We start from the raw sequence: 19,198 nt of genomic DNA, 5'->3' as shown, positions 1-19,198 counted from the left end.
AACTGGCTGCTGCCTGCAGGTGTTTGTGGAGAGGTCGAACATGGGTCTGGTACAGCGGCGGCTGAGGCTGAAGGACTTCCGTGATGCCTACCCACGCTTCCCCCCAATCCAGTCCATTCATGTATCCCAGGATGAGCGGGAGTGCACCATGGATCTCTCTGAATTCATGAACCCCTCTCCCTACACAGTGCCCCAGGTACTTATTGACCCAAAGGGGGCAGGGCTGCGATATGGTTGACCTCCAGGGCCCAAGCTCGATGCCTTGTACACTTTGAAAAGGTGGTAAGGAGCCTCTGGAGTAACTGCTACCAGGTAGAGAGGAGGCCTTCAGGGATGGTGCAAGTCAGGCTTGCTGCCTGGGATGGGCCATCTGACAGAATTTATCAGGGACAGCCTGAGAGAATTTGGGCTTCAAGTAGCATTGGGCCTCAGAGAACCCCACTAGTAGCACATAGGGGCTTGGAGTCAGGTATGCAGGGAAGGCACAGCTCAGGACTCTGGAAATGCCTGGTTTGGGGGTGGAATCCCTTTCCACAGTGGAGTGGAGCCGGCTAAAGGCAGTTAACTACCTTGCAGGAGGCATCTCTTCCTCGAGTGTTCAAGTTGTTCCGGGCTCTGGGCCTGAGGCACCTGGTGGTAGTAGACAACCGCAATCAGGTAAGGCTGTGCTCTGTCCCGCTAGAGAGTGCTGGAGCAGGCTCACACTCTGCTTCCTGTATCCCTGCTCTCTGGTGGGTGGACATTGGGTCTTGTCTGTCTCGGGACAGTGACCCTTGGGACCTAGCCTGTAGTTGCACGCCTGCTTAGCACTGGTATGTGGAGTATGCTGTCATATGGAGAGAAGTGACCTGGTGTTGTTTCTGCAGGTGGTCGGCCTGGTGACTAGGAAGGACCTGGCAAGATACCGCCTAGGGAAGGGAGGCCTTGAAGAGCTTTCACTGGCCCAGACGTGAGGGTTGGCTCTACCCTTGTGCAGTGGCACCCGAGCCCCTCTGCACCTCCTCCCAGGGTCCCTGGTCTCAGCCAAAGCCTTGCCCCCTGGGCAGTGCAACAGCAGGAGCAAATGCCCTCCTGGGCCTGGCTGGTGTGGGGCCAGACCCTTTGTCTTGGGCAGTTGGTTTACATCAGCAGCACTTCCCTTGTCCCCAGACCCTCCACCCCTTGGACTTGCCCCTCTCCTGGGTTCCTCCTCCAAGGATGAAATGGTGTGTGATCACACCCCTTGTGGCTCACTTCTCAGAGCCAATAGAGGCTGGTGTGTGTGTGTGTGTGTGTGTGTGTGTGTGTGTGTGTGTGTGTGTGTGTGTGTATGTGAGAGAGAGAGAGAGAGAGAGAGAGAGAGAGAGAGAGAGAGAGAGAGAGAGAGAGAGATAGGGGGTGCAGGCAGGCGTGAGCTCCTACCTATTGCTGTTTCTTCTGATTCTGAGCACCTATGCTGTGGTTGTGGTTGTACTGCCCAGACCAGCCAAGAGCTTCAGCAGCAAGGGCATGAGGAGCTGCGCGGCCTGGAGCAGGCTCTACTGGGGAGCCTACATGTGCCATCCCATGTCTTTATCCAGAAGATGGGGAGACTGGTTCTATGCCTAGGGCTTGAGAGCTGAAAATCACATGAAGACTGAATCTGAGTTCACCTACATCTGCCCCAGGCTGGAGGTCATGGCATTGTGGACCACAGCAGGTCTTCCCGCGGCACTTAGGACCCTGATGGCCATAGTGGCTTTGCTATTGACTGTACTGTGTACACCCTTGGGCAATGGCCTTCCAGGACCTGGCCATCCAAGGGTGGCCCTAAGATGGACCTGTAGCATCAGAGCCAAGGAGCCTCACCTCTAACCCTGTATTGTCAAAGCTGGCTCCACTGGACCAAGCTAAACCTGAAATCCAGAGTCAGTCTTCTCCCCAGGACGCATTGTAAAGGTAGTTGCAGTTGTTTCTGACATGTCTGTTACAAGGCCACATAGGTCCTTCTTTGGAAAGCTGCCATCTGCTGCCTCTCAGTTGTCCTCCCTCCAAAGGCCTGGCTCTTCCTTCTATGAGGAGATTGACTAAGTGTGTCGTTGAGTTTGGATATGGAAATGAGAGACTCCTTTTCTCTGTCTAGGGCTCAGCATTCTGGGGAGTTAGGCACTCAGCATGTTGATAAAATAAGTGCACCTTCTATGGACAGTAGCTGCTGTCTGTGATGGGCAGTGGTTGCAACTCTTGAGGAGTACTGCAGCTAGCCCAGGGCCCAGTAGGGGGGTCATCCAGGGGCCCTGACCTCCTCATCCCCATCTTACAGCCTCGCTCTCAGGCTCACTGCAGAGTGTGGTTTCTCTCACCTGCTTGGATGACATCCTGTCTGTCCCCAAGCCTGGGCATGCCAGGCTCTGCATGACAAGAAGTTTAACTGACCCACCATGCCTGCTCCGCTGGCCCTGGTGGGTAGGTCTTCGTGACAAAGCCAGGGGTGCTCTGGATTGGGAAGGGCCATATCTAAGTTGAACCCAAGGGCATGAAGAACACTGCACAGGGCCTCAGAGACTCGGTACCAAAAACGCATGTGCAATCTGTCCACAGTCTGTGTTGACTACATGTTGAAATGATATTTTTGGATATATTAGGTTAAATAAAACAAAACGTCTCTCCCAATATTCTCATTATGGCTCTAGGGAAGGCTGAGTAGCATCATTTGTGACTGCCATTCTACCCTCTGGGTGTCTTTTCCCAGATTCAGGGCTAGCTATGTCCCATTTGCCTGGGACCCTCACTTTCTGCTCTATGTGTGTGACTCAAGGGCCTGTGAAGGTTCATGGACAACCTCTTCACCATGGCCATAACCCAGTAGCTCCAGAGCCAGAGGAGACCCTTTTGCAAGAAAAATGCTTCATAGTCCCTCCACATCTTTCCAGGAACCAGAAGTTAGGGAGCCTGCAGGACAGGGTGGATGAGGACTCAGGTTCCACTGGCAGTTGGCCATGAAGTCATAGGGTTCTGTTGAGAAAAGGAAGGTTCTAGACTAACTCGGCTGTACCTGCCTCCTTCAGCAGGATTCACTGAGGAGGCAGGTATAAGGGCAGGACCCCACTACCTCATACTTCAACTGCTCTCAGGGAATCCACAGCCTTTCCTCCTGAGTCATCTTCTCCCAAAGGTCCACAGTCTCCTCTCCGACCCTGTCTTCTCAAGATCCAGACCTCTCCTCTCGGCCCTCACCTCCCTAAGTCCCATAGCCTCTCTAAATCCTTGCCTACACTGTCTCAAAGCCTTCTCTTCTACCCCTCAACTGGTCCCCAGTCCCTGCAGCTTTCTGGCCCTGATTACTCGCCTCCCTTCAGCCAACCTCTCAGCCACCCTGGCCTTGGTGTCCAGCTCTGGGCAGTCACAGGAGCTGATACCATAACCTGAGCTACAGGTGGTGACTGCAGGTGAAGCCATGTCAGGTGAGTGTAGAGGAGCGTATATGCAGAGCAGTCCCGCTTCTGGACCTCGTAGGGGTTGATGGAGCTGGCCAGGTGGAATATTTACTATTCTTGCTTCCCAGAACTGTGTGTCCTTCCTCGGGGCCCTTAACCCCTCTTACCTGAACCTCTAGCAGGGCTGATCTCTGTGACTCAGTAAGGGCTCAGGTTGGCATTGAGCAAGTTTACTGCTGTCTCCATGCATGAGCTCCCAAGGTGCCTCCTTCCAGAGCTAGCAGACAGCTCCTCACTCGGACTTTCACCTCCTTCACAACTGAGCAACGTCACACTCGAGGACCTGGAGCTGCTCTTAACAGAAGGCCTAGCTAGTCCTGAGCCCTTGTGTGTGGAGACCCCGGAGAGGTATGAGTGCAGTGGCCTGGTATCCAGCTCCTTGGTCCCTGAACACGACACTCCTAAGCAGCGGAAACTGCTGGAGCAATGGTGAGCCTTGCTGAGTATGAGAAACAGGGAGATGACACACTGAGGGAGTTAACCTCTAAGAGAGACACAACTTGACCCAGCTGCTCTGGCCCTGATCAGGGTAGCTGAGCTGCAGGCTGAGGTGCTTCGCCTGAGGGGACACAAGGACCGCTGTGAGCATGTCACACTGGGCCTGCTTCGTGAACTGCTGCAGGTCCGTGCCCATGTGCAGCAGCAGGCCTCCGAGCTGCACCAGCTGAGGCAAGAAGTGCAGCAGGCAGCTCGGAGCCCTAAGAAAGAGGCGCTAGAGGTGAGACCCTGGGCAGGGCAGCAGACATAAGCAAGCCGCCCTTTTCCTGGTGCTTGGAACAGCTTCCTGGGCCCTGACCCTACTGATCCCACTGGTTCCATGCTCTGACTCCTACACATCCACCTGCATCAGTGCTGGAGGGACTTTGCAGACAGCATACTTGGCCTACCTAGTCCTTCTTTCCTCCTCCTCCTTGCAGTTGTCTGGACCTCAGAGCCAGAACCAGATAAAAGCCCTGGATAAAAGGTACACACACAGAGACAAGCATAAGCTTCAGTGGGAGGGACTGGGGCCCACCCATGCTTCCCACAGTAGCTGGTGTTAGGGTCCACGTGGGTGTCTGTTCCCCTAACTGGACTTGTTTAAGTAAACGATACCTATAATAGTCCAACTCAGACTGGGTCTTGCATACAGTGGGGCAGACTGCACAGATGGGGGAGGCTGGTTGCAGAGCCCCATGGCTAGACCTGCAGCAACAAATGCTGCCTAGCTGCTCTGGGGCTGACAGGGCAACTCCTTGTGCCAGGCTGGTGGAGGTCCGAGAGGCTTTGACACAGATCAGGAGGACACAGGTGCTACAGGACTCAGAGCGGAAATGTACCGAGCAGGAGATAAGTCTCAGGTGGGCCAATTCCCTGGACTAGCTCCAAACCAGTTTTGCATACACATTGGGAGTCTCAGGCCTGACCAAGGCTGAGAAGTCTCAGGTGGGCCAATTCCCTGGACTAGCTCCAAACCAGTTTTGCATACACATTGGGAGTCTCAGGCCTGACCAAGGCTGAGGTCCTATCTGCCCTGTGCCCCTAGTGCCACCAGTGGGCCATCCTCTGCCATTAGTGACTCACTGCTGACTACTGGGGGCCCCACCTGCCTGCTCTCCTTTATTAGGTGCCTTGCCCTCACTAGGGACTCCAAGGTCTATTTCCACTTACGTGTGTTACCTGAGCAGGTTGTGTACCCCAGTCTAAGAAGGAGTTAGGGTCCCAAAGCCCACCAGCATCACTGTGGTTCCCCAGCTGAGTTGGTGTTACCACACCTGCTGCCTCCAGGGTGACCAAGCTGACTGACTTGCTGAGGCAAGAGGAGCAGGGCCGGGAAGCAGCCTGCAGCACCCTGCAGAGGAACCAAGAGGACACCAACCAAAAGGTGGACCGTGGGTTGGCCAAGATGCAGGTACCTCTTGAAAGCCAAGCCTAGCTAGCCTAGGCAGGAGTCATCCAAAGGTCTCTGAGTAGACCTCTAGTGTCCTGAGCCTCTGGCCTTGCCGCCAGTGGGTCTCCCTTCCTCCAGATGTTTGCCAGTCTATATAACACAAAGGTATGCTCACCGGTACTACCCTGTCTGATGTGGTAGCCTCTCATCCACCTGGCATTCACTGACATTAGCTACATTCTCAGGCATTGAAAACCTACCTCTGCCGTCACACAACCACGTTTCAAGTGCTGTGTGCCTATAGTTTGGGGGGAAAGAAATCATGGGCAGGAACAGAGACCTCTCGCTGGCCATCTCAGTGAACTATCGGAAACAGAACATCTGGTCCTAAAGCTACTTCTGCAGCTATTTTCAGGTTTAGCATTTCCCTCAAGTAGCAGTCACAAATCCCCAGGCCAGCATGTTCTCCCTTCTGCTTGGAGCCCTTAAGGGGTGGGGGACTGTCTTCCTCATGGGGCTAAAGAACAGTGACGCATACCTGCCACCCAGCTCCTTGGCCCTATAAACAGAGACCAGTAACTGCAGCTGCTGTTCTGTGTGTCCAGGATCCTCACAGGACCGGGTGGGCAGAGCATACTGGATGCTTCCAGCTGTCCCAACATAATTTTGCTGCCCAGAGGTAGTGGCATCCCTCTCAGATCTTCTGGGAAGCTAATGCATTGGCATCATCCAGAGCATAAAAACTTTAGGCTAAGGATAAGCATATTTCTCATATGCTAGGCATGGAGGGTTCAGGCCCTTTGAGGGCTCTTCAGCATTGGTGTCAGGACTTTACACCCCAATACCTGTTTTTATAATAAAGTTTTGTTGGCACGGAGCCACGAACATTTGTTTAGCATAGCGACAGTGGCAACTTTGGACAAGAGTTGGGAGGCTTCAAGGGAGACCCTGCGAACTTGAAATGTTTGCTGTCTGATCGTTCAGAAAAAGTGGCTGAGGGATGGAGTACTGGCCTGGCATGGACAGAGTTCTGGGTTCAACCTCCAGCACCCCTAAAACTGAGTGTGGTGGCACATGCTTGTAATTCTAACCCTTGGCAGCTAGAGACTAGATCAGAAGTTCAGTATCATCTGCCGCATGACAGATATGAGGCCAGCCTATATCTGACCCTATCTTAAAAGAAAAAGTCTGGCAATGGTGGCACACACCTTTAATCCCAGCACTTGGGAGAAGAGGCAGGCGGATCTCTGTGAGTTTGAGGCCAGCCTGGTCTACAGAGCAAGTTCCAGGACATCCAGGGCTACACAGAGAAACTGTCTTGAAATGCCACCCCCGCCCCCCCCCAAGAAAAGAAAAAGAGGCCAACCATGTTTTAGGTTCCCCTTCTACAGGGGAGGAAGACCAGCAGTGTCTCAGATGATGTGAAAGCTTCCTTGAGAATCATCTTCTCCGAGACTACAGCCCAGGGCCTGAGAGCTGGCTCTGTTGGCAGAGCTCCTAGGGCTGTGGAGAAGGTGATAGGTAAATGGATATTGTGAGGCAGAAGGTTTCTTAGAACTTCCTTTGGTACGTGTAAGGAGGTGAGAGCCTCACTGTAAAGCCCTGGCTAACTTCAAACTCACAGCAACCGTCCTGTGAACCTCATCCTCCTGAGTACTGGAGTTACAAGCCTGTGCCACACAAACGGCTTTGTCAAATCCTAACATTCCTGGGGAGACAGAAGAGAGACTCGTATTCATTGCAAATAGGGAAGGGACCAACAGGGTTAAAGAGAAATTCGAAGTCCAGCTTGGCAAATCAATAAGCTTACTGGGGCTTCTTAGAGGCACATGGGTAACACAGACAATGCAACCCCAAAAAGCTCCCATGACCTCACCATCAAAATTTCACCTCTTCTATACTCCAGCATTGGACTAGTTGGGGAGGAGGGAGTGGTGGTCGTGATTTCACAGAAAGGTCTGGTGACTCCCCTCCCTCCCTCCCTCCCTCCCTCCCTCCCAGGGGGACTGTTAGCCCCATTCCCATAGACAGCTGTCTGCTTAGGACTGTTTCTCATGGCCATGACCATGGACCAAGATCTCCAGAGGTCACCAGCTGCTCAACTCCATAATGGCACTGGCTATGTCAAGTCCTAAAGGGGACAACTGTACTACAGAGGGTGTGAGGTGGGGGGACAGAAGGCTGGGTTGGACCTCGAACCTCTGCCCTGTGCCTTCAGACCCTCAGAGCAGCAGGAGAGCAGCAGAGAGAGGAGGCAAAGCCCAAAGGATTACATCTAGAGTTCCCTCCCACCCTCTTGATGAGGTCTGTGCATGAGGTGTTCCCACATGGATGGGATGCTCTCACATACTGGGTGTGTTTCCACATCTGCTTTCTTACCGAGGCACCAGCTCAGCACGGAATTCAGTGCCCACTGTACAACCTTCCCTAGATACATATGGGACTCTGAATGTGTGCCGAACTGTCCAGACCTTTATAACCTTAACCTTTAGGTCGCTTCCTGGCCCATGAGCTAGTGTTTTGGGGGACAGTGGGTCCTATCTGCCCAACCTTCCTTCCTGCCCAGTGCATGCAGCCTGCCTATGCAGGGATTGGGAACATGGGGGAATGTGACCTGGGTGAGAGAATGGATACCCCAGGCAGGGGGGGGGGATGTCCAGTGGGGAGGCTTCAGGTGGCTGTGTGACCCCTCCCAGGACCAGGTGACTAAATTCAGTGAGGATCTGAGCATCCGCTTCCTAAAGAGGGAGACCAAACTGTGCAGTTTTCTTCAGAAGTGTTTCATGGCCATGGAGCAGGTGAGGGCCGGGTCGGGGCCCAGTGTCCTCATGGATTGCCCACCGGTGGGCTCACAAATTCACAGCAGCTAGTGCTGTCTCCACAGAGAATGAAATCTTCAGAGAGCACACGACTGATGGCAGAAAGCAGCCTTCGAGAGGAACTGGAGAGCCGCTGGCAGAAGCTGCATGAACTGACAGAGGAGCGCTTGCGGGCCCTGCGGACACAGCGTGAGGTAGGCCTGCTGGCCAGGTTGGCTGGGAGATGCAGGGTAGTCACCAAGGCTCAGGGCCACTTCTGCCACAGCAGGAGGAGGAAGGTCACCTGCTGGAGCAGTGCCGGGGCCTGGACAAAGCCGTGGTCTACCTGACGAAGTTTGTGCGACAGAACCAGGTGTCACTGAATCGTGTCCTGCTGGCTGAACAGAAGGCTCGGTGGGTGTCATGTCAGGACAGTGGGCCACCCAGTCCCTTGCTCAGCTAATCACTGGCTGAGCTCAGCTGGGGAGTGCCCTGCCGCAACCCCTGCAGCTGCAAGTTAAGCACTAGGCCAGTTGGATATGCTATGACAGACTAGCAGCCCTCTGCCAGAGCTCACCCTGACCCTTGCTCACAGCTCTTTCTTGGTAGCACCCATCCTCTGGTCCATGGAATCACCTGGAAGGTCCCAGAGCTAGCAACCAGGTCCCTCACTGGCTAGTGCTAAGGGACAGTTTGAGCATCAATATACAGGGAGGCCAAGGTGAGCTTGGAGGAGAGCCAGGCTGGAGAGCTGGCCACATACGTCCATGAGAATCTGGAGGCTGTGCAGATGGCTGGCAAGCTAGCCCAGCAGGAAACCCAGGGCGCACTGGAACTGGTAAGGGGCTGAGTGAGTGGTGGTCAGCAGGGATCCCTGTGGACATAGGCATCTGGCTAGAGCCTCCCTGACCCCACACTGTCCTGCAGCTCCAAGAGAAGAGCCAGGTCCTAGAGGGGTCAGTGGCAGGGCTGGACCAGAAGCTGAAGGGCCTGAATGACCACTGTCTAGCTCTCAGCTGGAAGCTAGACCTGCAGGAGCGAACCGTAGACCTGAAGCTGTCCCAGGTGAGGCGGAAGACCCACAAGGAAGGGCAGTAAACAAGATGGGGCCGAGGGTAGAGACCCGATCCTCTGAACCAGGCAGGGTGGCTCCTGCAGTACTCACAGCCCCTTGGCACCATCTCTTTCTCTTTCTCCTTCCTTCTTTCCTTTCTTTCAACACTTCCCCTTTTACCCAGGAGGTGGTGGCACACGCCTTTAATCCTAGCACTTGGGAGGAAGAGGCAGGTAGATCTCTGTGAGTTCAAGGCTAGCCTGGTCTACAAAGTGAGTTCCAGGACAACCAGAAACCCTGCTTGAAAAAGTAAAAAATCAAAAAACAAACAAACAAAAAAAAACCACAAACAAGAGACAGGTGGATCTCTGTGAGTTCGAGGCCAGCCTGGTCTACATAAGCGAGGTCCAGGAACGGCACAAAACTACACAGAGAAACCCTGTCTCGAAAAACAAACAAACAAGCAAAAACACAAACAAACAAATAAACCTCAAACACCTTTTAAAGGATGTAGTTCAGTGGGTTTTGTTTGGTTTTATATTTTATTTGTTTGGATTTCTTTAATATATATATATATTCTTTTATGTGTCTGTGTGTACATACCACATGTGTGTGAGTGCTCAAATAGGCCAGAAGAGGGCATCAATCTCCTGAAGCTGAAGTTACAGATGTTTGTGAGCCATGGGAACCAAACTCCAGTCCTCCGGAAGAGCAGCAAGTGCTTTTAACTGCGGAGCCATTTCTTCAGCCCATTATTTTTTTTATTGTTGTTTTGTTTTAAGCCATGTAGCCTAGGCTGGCCTGATACTCCTAATTTCCCTGCCTTAGCCTCCTGAGTGTTGGGATCACATGTCTGAGCTCAACCCTAATCCTAACTAAGACCCAGTGGTTTTAGTACATTCATAGAAAAGTTATCAGCCAAGTCAGCTTCAAAGCCTTCTCATGACTTAAGATAGAAACCCCAGAGCCTAACAGTCTCTCTTCTCCTCCATCTAGTTCTGATTTGTGTGCACTAGGCTTGGGTTTCTCTCTTGAGCTGCCTTCATGGGTCATCCCTGTTGTGTGGACCCACGCTTCACCCCTTTACAGCTGGATAATATTCCCACATGTAGACAGGCCATGCTTCACTTATCCCTCTGTTGATAGACACATGGGGCTGTTCTCTTCCGTAGCTCCTGTGACCACACTCTCTGGTGTGTCTCTGTGACCACCATGGCTGCCATAGGCCAGGCATCTCTGTCTCCACAGTGGCTGTCTAGGCACCTGCAGGGCTATATACAAGCATACTTACAGCCAGACACTCTGCCTCCTGGCTTAGTCAGCCTAGTCTACCCCTCTGTGTACCATCCCTCACTGGATGTTGAAATTGTAGGTACAGGCTGCATGGGAAGGTGTGGAGAGGAAGTCCCTGCAGGGTCTGGTCCAGTGGCTGAAAGAGGTCTCAGCTCACTTGCAGGAGGTGCAGGAAAAAGTGAACAGCCTGCCCCAGCAGGTGGGTAAGGCCAGGGTGCAGCCAGCCTGGAAGATCCAGGTCTTGGCTGGGCTTGAGCTAGCCTGGTGCTCCCAGTAACTATACTGAGTCATCTTGGGCTCCTACATCTTCCACATTTCAGATAGAAAGTGTCTCCAACAAATGTGTTCTTCACCAGAATGATGTGGACCTGAAGATCTCTGCTGAGGGCAAGGCCAGGTGAGATCCAAAGCCTCCCAGGGACCTCCTGATTGTCACTGGTCCCCACAGTACTCTTCCAAGCCCTGTACCTCTCCACCTGTGCTTGCTCTGTCCCCAGCCAGTCCCACCCTGAGCTCTACCTCCTGTGGTATAGCCTGCATGCACTCTCAAGTTTAGCCCTATGACAGCCTCAGGAATCCTAGCTCAGGGCTAAGCCTTCTTCCTTGGGCTCTGGGACACCACCCCCCCTACAACCAGCCCTTGGTGCCCACAGAGAGTTTGAAGTTGACGCTCTGCGACAGGAGCTAGCCACCGTGCTGATGTCTGTGCAGTTTCTGAAGGAGGAGAACCCTGGGCGTAAGATTGCAGAGATCCAGGGCCAGCTGGCCACGGTACCCCTTGGGCCCCAGGAAGTCACCTGTATCTGCTTCCCTAAACTCCGGGGTCTTGGTGATTCTGTAGTAGTGGGTACATCTGGACGTCAGCAGTCCATGTCTACCCATGATTGGAGCTGTGTTTAGTTTCAGAAGCAAATAATAAAGTTAGAGAACAGCCTCCAGGCCAACAAGACCATCCAGAACCTCAAGTTTAATAACGAGACCAAGCTGGTGAGAGGAATCTCGTGGAGAACCACTGACCCCCTCTCCCTCTGCCTACCTGTCCCAAGTCCCTCTGTGCCTGTCTTCATGGGGCCCCAGGCAGTTCACTAGCAGGGTGGTACTGAACAGTGCTTCCTAGCCATGAGGCCCTGCTGCTGGACTTCCTCCCTAGAAGATGTCCCCACATACACACATCCTCTGCCCACCCCTGTGACCCATTCCCCATTTCTCTGCAGTTGCCCCGCCCCCATGGGTCCTGTTAACACCGTACCTCTGCACTTGCAGCGCACAGAGGAGATTGCAGCCCTGCGGGAGAACATGCTGAGCCTGTGGAGTGAGGAGGGCCCCTGGCCACTGACCCTGGGCAGCAAGCGGGTATTCATGTCCCTGGTGAGGCAGCGGTTCTTCATCAAGGACATAGCCCTGGGCGAGCTGGTCTCTGTGAACTCCTGGGGCGTGTATCAGGCTGTGAGGTGGGCAGCTGAGAGCCTGGGTCTCCTAAGGGTAGCAGCCCAGCCACAAGGAGTTGCGTTGTGGATGAGCTGTGTCTCTGGGCAGGTGGCTTCAGTGGAAGACAGTCCTCTTGAACTTGGTGGCCCATCAAAGACCAGGAGCAATCTCAGCGATGACCCACTGGAAGCCTGTACCCAAGATCATGTCTCTGACCCTGTCCCAGAAATAAAGACTCCAGTTCTCGTACCTGTTGGAGCCAGGGTCTCCTGTTGTCTGATGGAAACGGCTTTTCCACAGCTCATAGGCCTGATAAGGGGTCAGGTAGTGAGAGAGACAGACCAAACTCAGAAGGCCCAAGTTGTCTGGCCCTGGAGGACCCTTCCTGCCCGGCCTAGCCCAAGGCACTTTTATCACTTCTCACGGCATTTTTGTGTAGAGGCACCCAGGCCACACCTGTCAGGACCCACCCCGGCTACCTGTGAGGACAAATGTAAGGAGTGAGGACACGGAGTGTGTCCTCACATCATCCTCAACCCTGCGCAGCTGCCATTAACCCTGAAGTGCCACAAAGGAAGCCACTTGTGAGCATGAATCTGGAGAGTCAATATCTGCTTCTTTGTGTGATCAAGTAGTGTCCCTCTTATGGCCTCTCGAGAAAACCTGGCCTTTGCATGAAGCTCCGCGTCCTCGCCGCCAGCCTAGCTGAGGAGACGGCACTAGAATCCTCAGCCCTACAGAGAGAGACGGCAGGGAGGCCTAGCCGTGTTTGGTCCCTAACCCAGCCGCCCTTTGCCACTGACTTGAATCTTGGGGCTGGCTTGGTAAAGAATGGGTCTCCCCAGAGGGACATGTTTGCAAGTGACTCACAGTTCCTGCCTAAGTTCTGTCCACTTCCTGTGGGCAGAGTGTTGAGGCCTGCCGTGTGTAGTGGGATCCTCCAAGAACTAGTAGCCAGGTGTGGCTAGGTCTAAACAAGCGTTTGCTCTCCCTACTCAGTGCTGGTGGCGGCAGTTCTAGGCTCAGGATAAGCTCAGATCCTCTCAGGCCTGCTCTTCTCTTGAGGGGGACGTCAACTGTTTGGTTGCTTGGATAGACCCACTGGGGAGGTGCCTGGGCTACAGGAAGGAGAGGCTGGGTGCCCGAGAAAGGGCCCCTGCTACCCCAGCACAATCCTGACCCTCCCACTCATTAGATCTCAGTCAGTTGTGTCCCCTCCAGAGCCTGGGCACCTCCACTCTGCAGCTCCGCGCTGCCCTCAGCAGACCAGCTGGCCAGAAGATCACTGAAATCCGGCGTGTCTGCATGCAGTAGGCCTAGGGGGCTGGGCACAGGCTCCTTCCAGAAGGATGGCGGCAACTTCCTCTGGGTCATGGGGGTAATGTGGCTGTACTTGCGCTCCAGCCTCAGTCTTTGACAAGCTGACACTCTGGGCCTGGAGAACTGCAGAAGCCCATAGTCAAAGAGCTCGGCCAGGGGCCCCAGTGGTGGCACCCTGTCTCCTCTGGGGCCCAGCCTGTGCACCTGACCCTCAGGCCCCCCAGGCAAATGCACACCGAGTTCAGGAGCCTCCTCATCCTCCGGGGGCCCATCCCGGGCCAGGCATACTAGGTCAGCATAGTACAGATCCCGGGCAGAGCAGCTGGCTGGTTGGCTGTCAGAATAGACATCCTGGGCATCTGGGTCTTGCCCTGTGTCCTTGCGTCCAAAGTACCGCTGGATGTCGCCACTGATGAGCTCTGAGAAGCGCAGCAGCTGCATTGGGGTCTCAGGGCTGCTGGGACTCTGGGGAGCCACTCCTGAGCTCGGGGAGTCTGGTCTACAGCCCTGTGGCACCTCATCTTGCAGCTCCTGGTCTCCCTCTTCCTCCTCTTCTTCCTCCTCCTCCTCTTCTTCCTCTTCAGAAGTTTCTGGAGCCTCCAGGTCTGTGGGCAGGAAGGACTGGTGTGTTGGTAGAGGCAACCGGAAGTCACAGACAGACCGTATCACACCAGCAGCCATCTTGTTGGAGTTCCAAACTTCTGGTGGGCGGTGGTCCCGGGGTAGCAGACACAAGCTAGGAGGGAAGTGAAAAGGTAGGTTGGCAAGTCACGGGTGGCAGTGCCCACTGGACACAGCCCGAATGTATGGTCCTGAAAAGGCTGCCTCGGCTCTTTTCTCTCTTGATCCCTGGGCCTCCTGAACTCAGAGAGACCCTACCTGCCATAGTCAGAGAGGTGTACAGGATCCTCTTGTATAGGGTGGGGCCATCACAGAACAGAGGAACCATCAGAATCCCCACAGTTGTGGTCACACAGGCCACAGAGTAGGGTAGGAGGCAGAAGTCCTGGAGATCAGTGCCATCCAGACAGGCAGGCACAGGCACTGGACAAGGAGTCTCCCTTGTCCCAGCATGGATCACTGTGGAGACAGGACCAACACCTGCCTTCACAGATCCAGACCCCTGGCAGATGCTTGGGGAGCTTCAAGGGCCGTGGTGGCCAAAGATCCCCACCTAACCTGGTTCTTACCTAGCTACAGTCACGGCTCTGGGGTTCTTTTCTGAGGTGGTACATTGTTGGGGTTTAGTTTGTTTGTTTTTTGCTTTTGTTTGGTTTGGTTTTCTTTTGTTTTGAGATAGGTTCTCTTTTATAGCCCTGGCTGTCCTGGAACTTGCTATGTAAACTGGACTGGTCTCAAACTCACAGAGGACTGCCTGTCCCTGCCTCCAGAGTTCTGGGATTAAGGACATGTGCCACCATTGCTGGGTAGGGGTTCTTGTTTTTTAAGGGTCTAGCCAGACAGTGGTGGTGTGTGCCTTTAATCCCAGCACTCAAGAGGCAGAGGCGGGCGGATCTCTGTGAGTTTGAGGCCAGCCTGGTCTACAGAGCAAGTTGCAGGACAGCCAGGGCTACACAGAGAAACCCTATCTTGAAAAATAGGGAAAAGAAAAAAAAAAGGGGTCTCAATCTGGGCATGATGACATATGCCTTTCATCTCAGTATTCAGGAGACAGAGGCAGGCAGATGTCCGGGTTCAAGGCCAGCCTGGGCTACAGAGTGAGCACCACGACAGCCAGGGCTACACAGAGAAACACGGTCTAGAAAAACTAAAAAAAAAAAAAAAAAAGAAGAAGAAGAAGAAAGAAAGAAAGAAAAAGAAAGAAAGGAAGGAAGGCGTCTCAGCTTGGAGAACCTGCGTTAATCTTGCCTTAGCCTCCTGAATGCGGGACTGATAGGCATGAGGCACCACACCCAGCCAGCCCTGGGTTTTGATACTTGATCACAATAGGAGAATACTTGAGTGCCCCCCCAGACCTCCTGCCAAGGGTGGGAGGGAGAGATGAAAGATCCCTAAAGGAGTGGACCCCACGGATTACTGTGCAGGTCCAAAAAGGCGCAAGGACAGCTACTGAACCTGAGGAAGAGGAGGTGATTGGGAGAGTAATGTGGCTCTTCCTGGCTAGTGGCCCTGAAATGGCGGAATCTGGATCCTAGAGTCACCAGGCTCCTTCACAGAGAAAGGGGAGCAAGCATCTAACTAGGTGTTTCAGAAGAGGATCCCTCTCTCTGAGAGGCCGGGGTATGAGTGGCCCCTTGGTCAGATCCCCTCAGGGTCAAACTGCACAGCCCCTCCCTGCTGTCCTGACACCCTGAGTTTGGGGAGCAGAGACTGGCCACTTCCATGTCTTACATTGCTGGATCCCCCAGTCCCAGGAGGTGCCCAGTGGTCCTGACACTAGTCTTTGAGGGTGATTGCTAATGGAGAGCTCAGTGCAGACGTATTCCCTGTGGGAGGAATCCCCCCCCCATCCCTCCTCACCATCCCAGAAGACTCCAGCCCACACACCCAGGCTCCTACCTGACTGGGACTGCAGCGCTCACTCAGCAGGCCCACCTCCACCCGGGGTGCAAGCATTTATAGCTGGGCTCCACAACTGCCTGGGGCCGGCAAATATTTGGCAACGGCATTGTCATCGCAGACTGGGCAAACAGATCCCGTTTGCTTTAGCACCCAGCAACCAGAGCCCCGCGGGGGGAGTGCCCGCAGACCGCCTCACCTGCACGCAGCCTGCCCGGGGACCGTGGAGTGTTTGCCTCAGGCCCAGCTGGCCCACACCCTGGACCCGAGGATCCTTATCTGTGCTGCTGATTGGGGCCCCATCCAAGCCTTGTCAAATAGGCGGAAAATTAAATTTCATGCTATTTTGAGTTCTGGAGTACGCCTCTCCAGAAGACATCCTGCCTGCGGTGCATGCTATAAACCATGCTCTGCGGCAACGGGTCGGGGACAACGGGAAGGGACAAGGCTATGCAGCAACCGCCCACCAGGTCCAAGATGGGAGCTAATACTTGCAGCCCTTATAACCTCTTCCACGCTTCTCCAGCCTCTGGGCCTTTGTGCTCTGAGATCAACCACAACCACGGTAAGGACTGTGAGGACTCTCCTGTAGAAGCTGCCACCCACTTGCCCAGAAACCCAGCTGTAGCTGTAGTTAGTCTGATTGAACCCACTGCTGTCCTGATCATCCTTAGTGGGGTTGGCACAAGGCACCTCCCTTCTTTGGATGCTCCTACACCTAAGCGGAGTTGGGGGCCTCCAAAGCCTGCCTGTCCTCTGCAGTCCTCCTGAGGCCCTCTGCCTTTCTGGTGGTGTATTAGCTTCCTCTGGCTTCTTTAATCGCTGATCCCAAATTGGTGGTTTAGAACAACAGGAAATGACTCTCTGTCCTCCTGAAGGCCAGAGTCCAAACTGAGATGTCAGCAAGGCTGGTTCCTTCTGGAAAACTGAGGAGCTCCTCGGGGTGCCAGCCGCTTGGTGTTCCTTGTCTTGAAGCCTGTCATTACCACCAATGCTGTCGTCTTCACACAGGCTTTCACTCTTTTTAAAACCTCGAGACAAGGTCTTGCTCTACGGCCTATGCTGGCTGTATGTAAACTAGCGGCCAGCTGAGTGCTGGGTTCACAGGCATGCGCCACCAGGCTTGGCTGGCAATTCTTACAAGGGTGTTCACCAGAGAATTTAGGGCCACCTGAAGCCAGCACATCCTCAGCTTCACTAGCCACATCAACAAAGACTTTCTTCCAAATACATTCATATATTCAGCGGCTTAGGGTAGATGTGCATTTAACGGGGACACTATTCTAGTCGATCCAGGTCCCTTCCAGGAAGAATGTGGCCCCCGGGGCATTCAGCTGCCCTGAAGTAGCCCCCAGTGAATTCAAGTGTCATCAACTATGGTTCCTTCTGCTGGGGCTAGTTCCAAGTGTGGTGGTATTGTGTTCCCCAAAATATTGTGTACTCTAATAAATTTATCTGGGGTCAGAGAACAGACAGCCACTAAATACAAAGGCTAGAAAATGGTGGCACTCACACCTTTAATCCTAGCATTCCAGAGATAGAAATCCCTCTGGATCTCTGTGATTTCAAGGCCACATTGGAAAAAGCCAAGCATGGTGACACACGCCTTTAATCCCAGAAAGCCAGCCTTTAATCCCAGGGAGTGGTGGTAGAAAGCAGAAAGATATATAAGGCGTGAGGACTAGAAACTAGATGCATTTGGCTGGTTAAGCATTTGGCTGGTTAAGCATTCAGGCTTTTAAGCAGCAGTTCAGCTGAGAGCTATTGGGATGAGGACTCAGAGGCCTCCAGTCTGAGGAGACAAGACCAGCTGAGGATCCGGCGAGGTGAGATAGTTGTGGCTTGTTCTGTCTCTCTGATCTACCAGCATGGACCCCAATAACTCGTCTCGGGTTTGATTTTATTAATAAGAACTTTTAAGATTCCTGCTACATCCAAGGGCAGGAAAGCAGCTCATCCCAGCATGCTTTCACTATCTTAGGCCCAAAGAGTTTGCTGATTGTCTCTTCACCTGGCCAAGGGGTTAAGAGGGATGTGGGTACCATTTACCTTCCCCGGGTCCTTCCTTGTTCCAGACGCTACCTCCACTTCAGGCAAGGACAGCACCTTGATTTCAAGTGAGTGTGACCTTCTTGGGACTCTAATATTCAGGCTGAGGGCATGTCACCTGACACTCTAGCACACTGGCCTTCAACCTTTTCCTGTCCCTGAGCCCATACTTGATGGCTTCAGTCAGTTTGTGGCTCCTGGAGGTAGGAGGTTAAGTGAACCAACCCTGAAGATACTCCCCACCTAAACAACAACATCAAAATAGGTCGGGCAGTGGTGCCACAAGCATTTGGGAGGCAGAGGCAGGCAGATCTCTGTGAGTTCGAGGCCAGCCTGGTCTATAGAGCGAGTTCCAGAATAGGCTCCAAAAGCTACACAGAGAAACCCTGTCTTGAAAAACAAAACAAAACAAAACAAAAAATATACTTCCCACCTGGTCACTGGAGTCAGGACCCTCACCCAGCAGGGGAAAGCCAGAGGGATATGAAAAGTCCTCAGGGATGAGACCCTCCAAGGGCTACACTGAATTGGGGATGTGCTGAGATTGGTAGACTGCTTGCCTGGAGTGCCCAAAGCTCAGGGTTAGATCTCCAGTGCCATATAAACTGCATATGATGGTGCATGCCTATAATCCCAGCATTGAGAGGTGATCCTTAGCAAGTTCAAGGCCACACTAGGCTACATGAGACCCTGTGACAAAACAACCTGTAGGCAAGGCTGACACCCTGGCATAGATGTCTGGAAAGCTGCTCACATCATAGGTTGTATGCCTGGAGAAGGGCAGCCTGGAGCAGGGCTGACTTCTGCCGTGGAATGAAGTGTGCCTGGCTAGGCCCAGTTCTGAGTGTCCATTCTGCTCCATTTACTTCTGACCATGTCAGGCTCCAGGGTCTAAAAACACCCGCCACTCTTGGCTGTGGGTGACCCTGCTTCAGCCTCAGGCAGCTTACCCACTGGAGCCCAAACCTGCAGGAGGACCAGGCACGGGGGCGTGTGTGTGTGTGTGTGTGTGTGTGTGTGTGTGTGTGTGTGTGTGCAGTTGCTCCAAGCTGAAGCCACATCACCCTCTACTGCTGGTTGTGAGGGCACGCTGGCTCAGGAAAGGGATGGAAACACGTGGATGATGTGACACTGACAGGTGAGCCTGGGGTCTACAGCTGAGCACTTGCTGGACAGGCAGGGAAGAGGTAGCCAGGGCCTGGGGGAGTTGGGTAGAGTACCCAGAAGGGCAGGTGGGCTGTGGCCTGCACTCCACCCCCACCAGCACTGGAGACAGGGAAGACATACTGAGGCTGTGGGTGCCGACTGCCACCGCTCATGTGGTCAAGTCTTGGGCTTTCTAGACCTCGGGCTGGGTGCTTCAAGGGAAGGACACAGGACACAATTCTGCCCTGGAGAAGGGCCCACCTGT

At 53.7% G+C, this 19,198-nt stretch overlaps 3 protein-coding genes across 11 annotated transcripts in view; 2 read left to right on the top strand and 1 right to left on the bottom strand.

Moving 5' to 3' along the window:
* Clcn7 (chloride voltage-gated channel 7) overlaps positions 1–2,631 on the top strand; it is a 28,105-nt gene extending 25,474 nt beyond the window's left edge. For both annotated transcript variants that reach the window (XM_028854586.2, XM_028854588.2), the window contains exons 23-25: positions 20–196; positions 577–657; positions 867–2,631. In XM_028854586.2, the coding sequence (XP_028710419.1) occupies positions 20–196; positions 577–657; positions 867–953 (345 nt within the window). In that variant the 3' untranslated portion in view covers positions 954–2,631. The remainder of the gene's footprint in view (positions 1–19; positions 197–576; positions 658–866) is intronic.
* A 133-nt stretch (positions 2,632–2,764) lies between these two features.
* On the top strand, positions 2,765–12,493 carry Ccdc154 (coiled-coil domain containing 154). Of its 8 annotated transcripts, none has more exons than XM_037201476.1 (16): positions 2,765–3,422; positions 3,671–3,884; positions 3,984–4,173; positions 4,373–4,419; positions 4,700–4,795; positions 5,223–5,346; positions 8,022–8,123; positions 8,210–8,338; positions 8,410–8,537; positions 8,835–8,961; positions 9,051–9,188; positions 10,550–10,669; positions 10,791–10,867; positions 11,124–11,241; positions 11,371–11,457; positions 11,734–12,493. In XM_037201476.1, the coding sequence occupies exons 1-16, from the start codon at positions 3,416–3,418 to the stop codon at positions 12,400–12,402; spliced, it is 2,373 nt and encodes a 790-aa protein (XP_037057371.1). In that variant the 5' UTR covers positions 2,765–3,415; the 3' UTR covers positions 12,403–12,493. The 8 variants fall into 8 exon arrangements, with proteins under 8 accessions (XP_037057371.1, XP_037057374.1, XP_028710423.1 ...); XM_037201479.1 differs by having other exon boundaries at positions 2,765–3,884; positions 11,734–11,838; positions 12,007–12,493; XM_028854590.2 differs by having other exon boundaries at positions 2,765–3,884; positions 8,413–8,537; positions 11,734–11,921; positions 12,007–12,147.
* Positions 12,494–12,935: 442 nt separating this feature from the next.
* Positions 12,936–13,950, bottom strand: Percc1 (proline and glutamate rich with coiled coil 1). The gene has a single exon (XM_028854614.2). It carries the CDS (start codon positions 13,897–13,899, stop codon positions 13,090–13,092), a length of 810 nt encoding a protein of 269 aa, XP_028710447.1. The 5' UTR covers positions 13,900–13,950; the 3' UTR covers positions 12,936–13,089.
* Between the last annotated feature and the right edge of the window lie 5,248 nt (positions 13,951–19,198).

The sequence above is a fragment of the Peromyscus leucopus genome, chromosome 8b, assembly GCF_004664715.2.
Source record: "Peromyscus leucopus breed LL Stock chromosome 8b, UCI_PerLeu_2.1, whole genome shotgun sequence".
Classification (NCBI taxonomy): domain Eukaryota; kingdom Metazoa; phylum Chordata; class Mammalia; order Rodentia; family Cricetidae; genus Peromyscus; species Peromyscus leucopus.
This window is presented reverse-complemented; position numbering and strand designations above follow the sequence as displayed.